At 46.3% G+C, this 10820-nt stretch overlaps 1 protein-coding gene across 1 annotated transcript in view; it reads left to right on the top strand.

Annotated features, from left to right (window-relative positions):
- Nucleotides 1-524: 524 nt before the first annotated feature.
- The window catches only part of lad1 (ladinin), a 140304-nt gene continuing 130008 nt past the window's right edge, over nucleotides 525-10820 (top strand). The window contains exons 1-3 of the mRNA XM_045696599.1: nucleotides 525-818; nucleotides 5069-5245; nucleotides 5376-5670. Of these exons, the coding sequence (XP_045552555.1) occupies nucleotides 781-818; nucleotides 5069-5245; nucleotides 5376-5670 (510 nt within the window). The 5' untranslated portion in view covers nucleotides 525-780. The remainder of the gene's footprint in view (nucleotides 819-5068; nucleotides 5246-5375; nucleotides 5671-10820) is intronic.

Genomic DNA, 10820 nt, shown 5'->3' with positions numbered 1-10820 from the left:
AATCACACACACACACACACACACACACACACAAGGTTGTAAGTAAGATTGCTATGGGTAAAGTCCAGTACACTTGTCAGTCTTTAGGTGAAGGTGTGGTTTTATACAGATCTGTTGAACACACACACACAAGGTTGTAAGTAAGATTGCTATGGGTAAAGTCCAGTACACTTGTCTGTCTTTAGGTGAAGGTGTGGTCTTACACAGATCTGTAACACACACACACACACACACAGAGGCCTTTAGAACAAACAGTGACTCAGTCACACTGAAAGACTCTGTACTGTTCAGTATTATTAGATACATCAAAGATGTCCAACAGATATATCCTGACTGTACCTGGTCTTTGCCTTTTTCAGCTCACTAACAATAGTATAGGTAACCCTATCCCTAACAGTAGGACAGGCTGCATTCAGGGCACAACTGGAGAAGTAGAAAGATGAACTATATTAGACAAACTGAATGCCCTTATATATCTCTGTTGGGTGTTCCTGTCTATATTCACCTGACCTCGTTTATCAAACTACAGCAATTAGAAGTGAACTGCATTCATAACTATACATGGACAAGATCCCAAACATTACCTCCCTCTCTCTCCCTCTGTCTCGCTCTCTCCCAGGTAGTGAGTTTGGTCATGTGATCTAGCAGGGTAAAGGTGGACTGTAATTCTGTCCCGCTGACTGATTCCACTCTGACAGCCACTCAGCGAGGTGCCTCAGACGCTTTACCTGACTTAACTTCCTCCCAGCCGGCCTCAACTCCACTGGGACCCCAGCTGCCATGTCCATCAGCCGGAAGAACTGGTCGGCTCTGTCCCGGTAAGAGCTGGTTTACGCCTGATGTTCACCAGATGTATATGCGTGTTGTTTTGCCGGTTGTCTAGCCCACATTTTCCGTACTTGAAACATATGTGCTTCACTTTTTAACTAGCTGAAAGATAGCTAGTTGGAGTCAATGTGTGTCCTTCCATTTGTACCATCGCATGGTAAAGAAATGCACAACTTGAAAATATTGAACGCAGGCAGTACGCAGAACGCACCGCAGCCTAGTGCGGCACCCCCAATGTAGCGTTTTGGACTGCTCTATCGACAATGAATGACTTCCACCAGAACGCAAAGAGTTTGATGTGTCTGGTGGACATGAGGCTTTAGTTTGTGGTGACTTTCTGTCAGGATTGTAACGATAACGGATAGCCTTCAGTTCATTTATAGTAGAGCTGCGCTGCGCACTAATAGACACCTGTTTTCGCTGTGAACATAAATCAATGATGATTTAGATGGTTACAACAGAATGTTGTTTAGTTTTTGTAAATAGTGAATGGTCTTCCGAGGTTTGTGACTGCTGTCGTTGATCATGATATTGATAAGGAAAGTGAAAGCTGATCAGATGACGGATCGGATTGAGGTGGATGATGTGGTCCTGTAATGTTGATGTTGTTAACCCCCTAAAGTCAGTTGAAGCTAAAGATATCTGGATGAGATCCGTCTCAATCCACTGCATCCACCTATGTCGTGCTTCTGCATCTGCGATGAAAGGTGACAGATCTAGAGCAGTGTCTGTCAGACCATGAGACAACCTGAAAATTGATCTTCTGAACGGTTTTGCCTTCAAATTACAATGACCCTCGTAGGCTTCTTGGGACTCGTCTGAAGTCAGTACAGCCGATCTCCCAACTTCTGTCTGTAGCGTCCCAACAGTTTGGGCTACACACTAATAACCCTAACCCCTCTGTGGAAAGGTGAGATTCTCACGAACACAGTACATGTTGGTTGTTTGCTCTAAGACGCCCACAGGCCTCACAAGACTCGTCTGAAGGTCCGTCAGTACCAGTTTGAAAAATGAATGGAAGTACTGTATATATGGTGACTCGACATGTAAAAACAATTATATTCTTGATATGTGTTATATCTCTCAGATATAGGACACACACTTCAGAACAAACTTCCTTTACATGTTTTTGCTATCTAATGTTCCATGTAGTGAATCTGTTATTCAATGCGTTTTGTATGGGCTAATAGCAGTAAGTCCAAATCATCAAATTGTTTTTCTTTGATACTTCAAGGGGTCTTAAAATTGTAAATCAAATAGCAAAATGATTCTTGGTATGACCTTCTTAAAACAATTCCATATAGTTTGGTTAGAATCCCCCCGCTTAGACTCTTATGGATGAACGTGATTTTCAGCATGGAAGCACAGCACACGTCCACGCCAATGTAACCGATGTGAAATGGTTAGTTAGTTAGCGGTGGTGTAACCGATGTGAAATGGCTAGTTAGCGATGGTGTAACCGATGTGAAATGGCTAGTTAGTCAGCGGTGGTGTAACCGATGTGAAATGGCTAGTTAGTTAGCGGTGGTGTAACCGATGTGAAATGGCTAGTTAGTTAGCGGTGGTGTAACCGATGTGAAATGGCTAGCTAGTTAGCGATGGTGTAACCGATGTGAAATGGCTAGTTAGTTAGCGGTGGTGTAACCGATGTGAAATGGCTAGTTAGTTAGCGGTGGTGTAACCGATGTGAAATGGCTAGTTAGTTAGCGGTGGTGCGCGCTAATAGCGTTTCAATCGGTGACGTCACTCGCTCTGAGACCTGAAGTGGTTGTTCCCCTTGCGTTGCAAGGGCCGCGGCTTTTGTGGCGCGATGGGTAACGACGCTTCGTGGGGTGTCAGTTGTTGATGTGTGCAGAGGTTCGAGCCCGGGTTGGGGCGAAGAGAGGGACGGAACCTACACTGTTACACCAACACAACTACCAAGAGTCAGAGTCTGAGGTTGAGTCAGGAGATGCCCCGAGTCTGAGGTTGAGTCAGGAGATGCCCCGAGTCTGAGGTTGAGTCAGGAGATGCCCCGAGTCTGAGGTTGAGTCAGGAGATGCCCGAGTCTGAGTTTGAGTCAGGAGATGCCCGAGTCTGAGTTTGATATGATGTTGACGGGAGTTGGAAGAAATCTCTTATCGTTTGGTCCTATCCCGTTTCTGTCCCTGTTCTGTCTGTGGTCGCTGTCCATTAGAACATTGGGTTAGTTCAGTCTAGTCAGAGACATTAGTGGTCTTCCCTGTGGCTCAGTTGGTAGAGCATGGTGTTTGCAACGCCAGGGTTGTGGGTTCGATTCCCACGGGTGGGCAGTACAAAAAATAAATAAATACATTTAAAAAATGCACAAAATGAAATGTATGCATTCACTACTGTAAGTCGCTCTGGATAAGAGTGTCTGCTAAGTGACTAAAATGTAAAAAATGTGGGAAAATGTTAAATGAAGCTGGTGTGCCTTTATCAGGTTGATAGGAATTAGAACTGGGTCTCTAGGTCTGAGACCATCTGAGACAGCATGTCACACAGAGAGTACCATCTGAGACAGCATGTCACACAGAGAGTACCATCTGAGACAGCATGTCACACAGAGAGTACCATCTGAGACAGCATGTCACACAGAGAGTACCATCTGAGACAGCATGTCACACAGAGAGTACCATCTGAGACAGCATGTCACACACAGAGAGTACCATCTGAGACAGCATGTCACACAGAGAGTACCATCTGAGACAGCATGTCACACAGAGAGTACCATCTGAGACAGCATGTCTCACACAGAGAGTACCATCTGAGACAGCATGTCACACAGAGAGTACCATCTGAGACAGCATGTCACACAGAGAGTACCATGTGAGACAGCATGTCTTCAGTACCATCTGAGACAGCATGTCACACAGAGAGGACCATCTGAGACAGCATGTCACACAGAGAGGACCATCTGAGACAGCATGTCACACAGAGAGTACCATCTGAGACAGCATGTCACACAGAGAGTACCATCTGAGACAGCATGTCTCACACAGAGAGTACCATCTGAGACAGCATGTCACACAGAGAGTACCATCTGAGACAGCATGTCACACAGAGAGTACCATCTGAGACAGCATGTCACACAGAGAGTACCATCTGAGACAGCATGTCACACAGAGAGTACCATCTGAGACAGCATGTCACACAGAGAGTACCATCTGAGACAGCATGTCACACACAGAGCGTACCATCTGAGACAGCATGTCTCACACAGAGAGTACCATCTGAGACAGCATGTCACACAGAGAGTACCATCTGAGACAGCATGTCACACAGAGAGTACCATCTGAGACAGCATGTCACACAGAGAGTACCATCTGAGACAGCATGTCACACAGAGAGTACCATCTGAGACAGCATGTCACACAGAGAGTACCATCTGAGACAGCATGTCTTCAGTACCATCTGAGACAGCATGTCACACAGAGAGTACCATCTGAGACAGCATGTCACACAGAGAGTACCATCTGAGACAGCATGTCACACAGAGAGTACCATCTGAGACAGCATGTCTCACACAGAGAGTACCATCTGAGACAGCATGTCTCACACAGAGAGTACCATCTGAGACAGCATGTCACACAGAGAGTACCATCTGAGACAGCATGTCACACAGAGAGTACCATCTGAGACAGCATGTCTTCAGTACCATCTGAGACAGCATGTCACACAGAGAGTACCATCTGAGACAGCATGTCACACAGAGAGGACCATCTGAGACAGCATGTCACACACAGAGAGTACCATCTGAGACAGCATGTCTCACACAGAGAGTACCATCTGAGACAGCATGTCACACAGAGAGTACCATCTGAGAGTACCATCTGAGACAGCATGTCACACACAGAGAGTACCATCTGAGACAGCATGTCTCACACAGAGAGTACCATCTGAGACAGCATGTCACACAGAGAGTACCATCTGAGACAGCATGTCACACAGAGAGTACCATCTGAAACAGCATGTCACACAGAGAGCACCCTACAAAGAGATTTGTTATCCCTAACCCCTGACCCTAACCCCTGACCCTAACCCCAACCCTGACCCTAACCCCTAACCCTGTCATCAGCTGTTCATACTACTGCATCTTCATACAAATGATTTGTGAAGCATGGTGTGGTTATGAAGACTTTATGTCTGCTTTATAAAGCCTTTTTGAAATCTAATGAGAACCTGAAAAGTCCCTGTTGTAGCCTAGGTCACTAGTGTTAACCTGTGTGGGTCTGTGTAGTCTGGCCCGCCAGTGGACAGTGGAGGATGAAGAGGAAGTGGAAAGGGAGAGGAGGAGGAAGGAGAGGAGCTATAGCAGCACTGACCCCGACAATGACCTTTCACCTGAAAACGACCTTTCTCCCCGACACACCCCCGGAAACCAACCCACCAATGACAACGCTCCAAGCATCACCAGGTCAGAGGTCAACCACCTGTTATCACACGCTCACATACACACACACACAAACACACACACACTTCAAAGTGCGTTTTTCTCTGTAGAGATGCCAGGGAGAACAGCAGTTCATTATGTGTGTGTGTTCCAGTGCGGAGCTGCTCCAGCTGGACTTTGAGGAGATGCTCAGTGTTCGAGACGAGAGGAGGAGGAACAGACACATAGAGACTCTCAGACGACAGAAAGGAGAGGAGGAGGGGAGAGATGGAGGGGAGGAGGGGAGAGATGGAGGGGAGGAGGGGAGAGTGGAGCTATTGGGGGATGTGGAGGAAGGGGGGAGACAGACACCTCCAATAGACACCCCCATCCAACCTTCACCCTCAACCCCACCCTCATCCATATCTTCACCCATACCGTCAACCCCTACCAACCCCTTAGACAGACAGGTGAGAGGGAAGGAGGGCTCTATATTGATGTGTGTGTGTGTGTGTGTGTGTGTGTGTGTGTGTGTGTGTGTGTGTGTGTGTGTGTGTGTGAGTGTCAGTAAGGATAGAGTTTGTGTGAGCGTGTGAGTGTGTCTCAGTAAGGACAGAGTGTGTTAGTGTGTATGTGTGTGATTGAGTGTGTCAGTAAGGACAGAGTGTGTGTGTGTGTGATGGTAAAGACAGTGGTAGTAGTACTGTATGTAATGTATAACCTAGTGTTAACCCTAACCCCTACCATACAGGATGTGTACCTAGTGTTAACTATAACCCCTACCATACAGGGTGTGTACCTAGTGTTAACTCTAACCCCTACCATACAGGGTGTGTACCTAGTGTTAACTATAACCCCTACCATACAGGGTGTGTACCTAGTGTTAACTCTAACCCCTACCATACAGGATGTGTAGCTAGTGTTAACTCTAACCCCTACCATACAGGGTGTGTAGCTAGTGTTAACTCTAACCCCTACCATACAGGATGTGTAGCTAGTGTTAACTCTAACCCCTACCATACAGGGTGTGTACCTAGTGTTAACTCTAACCCCTACCATACAGGATGTGTAGCTAGTGTTAACTCTAACCCCTACCATACAGGGTGTGTACCTAGTGTTAACCCTAACCCCTACCATACAGGGTGTGTACCTAGTGTTAACCCTAACCCTAACCCCTACCATACAGGATGTGTACCTAGTGTTAACTCTAACCCTAACCCCTACCATACAGGGTGTGTACCCAGTGTTAACTCTAACCCCTACCATACAGGATGTGTACCTAGTGTTAACTATAACCCCTACCATACAGGGTGTGTACCTAGTGTTAACTATAACCCTAACCCCTACCATACAGGGTGTGTACCTAGTGTTAACTATAACCCCTACCATACAGGGTGTGTACCTAGTGTTAACCCTAACATATACCATACAGGATGTGTACCTAGTGTTAACACTAACCCTAACCCCTACCATACAGGGTGTGTACCTAGTGTTAACTATAACCCCTACCATACAGGGTGTGTACCTAGTGTTAACCCTAACATATACCATACAGGATGTGTACCTAGTGTTAACTCTAACCCCTACCATACAGGGTGTGTACCTAGTGTTAACTCTAACCCCTACCATACAGGGTGTGTACCTAGTGTTAACCCTAACCCCTACCATACAGGATGTGTACCTAGTGTTAACTATAACCCCTACCATACAGGGTGTGTACCTAGTGTTAACTATAACCCTAACCCCTACCATACAGGGTGTGTACCCAGTGTTAACTCTAACCCCTACCATACAGGATGTGTACCTAGTGTTAACCCTAACCCCTACCATACAGGGTGTGTACCTAGTGTTAACTATAACCCTAACCCCTACCATACAGGGTGTGTACCCAGTGTTAACTCTAACCCCTACCATACAGGATGTGTACCTAGTGTTAACCCTAACCCCTACCATACAGGGTGTGTACCTAGTGTTAACCCTAACCCCTACCATACAGGATGTGTACCTAGTGTTAACTCTAACCCCTACCATACAGGGTGTGTACCTAGTGTTAACTCTAACCCCTACCATACAGGATGTGTACCTAGTGTTAACCCTAACCCCTACCATACAGGATGTGTACCTAGTGTTAACTATAACCCTAACCCCTACCATACAGGGTGTGTACCTAGTGTTAACTCTAACCCTACCCCCTACCATACAGGGTGTGTACCTAGTGTTAACCCTACCCCCTACCATACAGGATGTGTACCTAGTGTTAACCCTAACCCCTACCATACAGGATGTGTACCTAGTGTTAACTATAACCCCTACCATACAGGGTGTGTACCTAGTGTTAACTCTAACCCTAACCCCTACCATACAGGATGTGTACCTAGTGTTAACTATAACCCCTACCATACAGGGTGTGTACCTAGTGTTAACTATAACCCTAACCCTACCATACAGGGTGTGTACCTAGTGTTAACCCTAACTCTAACCCCTACCATACAGGGTGTGTACCTAGTGTTAACTATAACCCTAACCCTACCATACAGGGTGTGTACCTAGTGTTAACACTAACCCTAACCCCTACCATACAGGGTGTGTACCTATTGTTAACTCTAACCCCTACCATACAGGGTGTGTACCTAGTGTTAACCCTAACCCCTACCATACAGGGTGTGTACCTAGTGTTAACTCTAACCCCTACCATACAGGGTGTGTACCTAGTGTTAACACTAACCCCTACCATACAGGATGTGTAGCTAGTGTTAACTCTAACCCTAACCCCTACCATACAGGGTCTGTAACTAGTGTTAACTCTAACCCCTACCATACAGGATGTGTACCTAGTGTTAACACTAACCCTAACCCCTACCATACAGGGTGTGTACCTAGTGTTAACTATAACCCCTACCATACAGGGTGTGTACCTAGTGTTAACTATAACCCCTACCATACAGGGTGTGTACCTAGTGTTAACTCTAACCCCTACCATACAGGGTGTGTACCTAGTGTTAACTATAACCCCTACCATACAGGATGTGTACCTAGTGTTAACTCTAACCCCTACCATACAGGGTGTGTACCTAGTGTTAACTCTAACCCTAACCCCTACCATACAGGGTGTGTACCTAGTGTTAACCCTACCCCCTACCATACAGGGTGTGTAGCTAGTGTTAACTCTAACCCTAACCCCTACCATACAGGATGTGTACCTAGTGTTAACCCTACCCCTAACCCCTACCATACAGGGTGTGTACCTAGTGTTAACCCTAACCCTAACCCCTACCATACAGGATGTGTACCTAGTGTTAACTCTAACCCCTACCATACAGGGTGTGTACCTAGTGTTAACCCTAACCCTAACCCCTACCATACAGGATGTGTACCTAGTGTTAACCCTAACCCCTACCATACAGGGTGTGTACCTAGTGTTAACCCTAACCCCTACCATACAGGGTGTGTACGTAGTGTTAACTCTAACCCCTACCATACAGGGTGTGTACCTAGTGTTAACCCTAACCCCTACCATACAGGGTGTGTACCTAGTGTTAACTATAACCCCTACCATACAGGGTGTGTACCTAGTGTTAACTCTAACCCCTACCATACAGGGTGTGTACCTAGTGTTAACCCTAACCCTAACCCCTACCATACAGGATGTGTACCTAGTGTTAACTCTAACCCCTACCATACAGGGTGTGTACCTAGTGTTAACCCTAACCCTAACCCCTACCATACAGGATGTGTACCTAGTGTTAACCCTAACCCCTACCATACAGGGTGTGTACCTAGTGTTAACTCTAACCCCTACCATACAGGGTGTGTACCTAGTGTTAACCCTAACCCCTACCATACAGGGTGTGTACCTAGTGTTAACTCTAACCCCTACCATACAGGGTGTGTACCTAGTGTTAACTATAACCCCTAACCCCTACCATACAGGGTGTGTACCTAGTGTTAACTCTAACCCTAACCCCTACCATACAGGGTGTGTACCTAGTGTTAACTATAACCCCTACCATACAGGGTGTGTACCTAGTGTTAACTCTAACCCTAACCCCTACCATACAGGGTGTGTACATAGTGTTAACTCTAACCCCTACCATACAGGGTGTGTACCTAGTGTTAACCCTAACCCCCTACCATACAGGATGTGTACCTAGTGTTAACCCTAACCCTAACCCCTACCATACAGGATGTGTACCTAGTGTTAACCCTAACCCCTACCATACAGGGTGTGTACCTAGTGTTAACTATAACCCCTACCATACAGGGTGTGTACCTAGTGTTAACTCTAACCCCTACCATACAGGGTGTGTACCTAGTGTTAACCCTAACCCTAACCCCTACCATACAGGGTGTGTACCTAGTGTTAACCCTAACCCTAACCCCTACCATACAGGGTGTGTACCTAGTGTTAACTCTAACCCCTACCATACAGGATGTGTACCTAGTGTTAACCCTAACCCCTACCATACAGGATGTGTACCTAGTGTTAACTATAACCCTAACCCCTACCATACAGGGTGTGTACCTAGTGTTAACTCTAACCCTACCCCTACCATACAGGGTGTGTACCTAGTGTTAACCCTACCCCCTACCATACAGGATGTGTACCTAGTGTTAACCCTAACCCCTACCATACAGGATGTGTACCTAGTGTTAACCCTAACCCCTACCATACAGGATGTGTACCTAGTGTTAACTATAACCCCTACCATACAGGGTGTGTACCTAGTGTTAACTCTAACCCTAACCCCTACCATACAGGATGTGTACCTAGTGTTAACTATAACCCCTACCATACAGGGTGTGTACCTAGTGTTAACTATAACCCTAACCCTACCATACAGGGTGTGTACCTAGTGTTAACCCTAACTCTAACCCCTACCATACAGGGTGTGTACCTAGTGTTAACTATAACCCTAACCCTACCATACAGGGTGTGTACCTAGTGTTAACACTAACCCTAACCCCTACCATACAGGGTGTGTACCTAGTGTTAACTCTAACCCCTACCATACAGGGTGTGTACCTAGTGTTAACCCTAACCCCTACCATACAGGGTGTGTACCTAGTGTTAACTCTAACCCCTACCATACAGGGTGTGTACCTAGTGTTAACACTAACCCCTACCATACAGGATGTGTAGCTAGTGTTAACTCTAACCCTAACCCCTACCATACAGGGTCTGTAACTAGTGTTAACCCTACCCCCTACCATACAGGGTGTGTAGCTAGTGTTAACTCTAACCCTAACCCCTACCATACAGGATGTGTACCTAGTGTTAACCCTACCCCTAACCCCTACCATACAGGGTGTGTACCTAGTGTTAACCCTAACCCTAACCCCTACCATACAGGATGTGTACCTAGTGTTAACTCTAACCCCTACCATACAGGGTGTGTACCTAGTGTTAATCCTAACCCTAACCCCTACCATACAGGATGTGTACCTAGTGTTAACCCTAACCCCTACCATACAGGGTGTGTACCTAGTGTTAACCCTAACCCCTACCATACAGGGTGTGTACGTAGTGTTAACTCTAACCCCTACCATACAGGGTGTGTACCTAGTGTTAACCCTAACCCCTACCATACAGGGTGTGTACCTAGTGTTAACTATAACCCCT

Source organism: Salmo salar, chromosome ssa15 (assembly GCF_905237065.1).
Source record: "Salmo salar chromosome ssa15, Ssal_v3.1, whole genome shotgun sequence".
In the NCBI taxonomy this organism is placed as follows: domain Eukaryota; kingdom Metazoa; phylum Chordata; class Actinopteri; order Salmoniformes; family Salmonidae; genus Salmo; species Salmo salar.
Note: the sequence above shows the minus strand (reverse complement) of the source record. Positions and strands in the feature narration are given on the sequence as shown.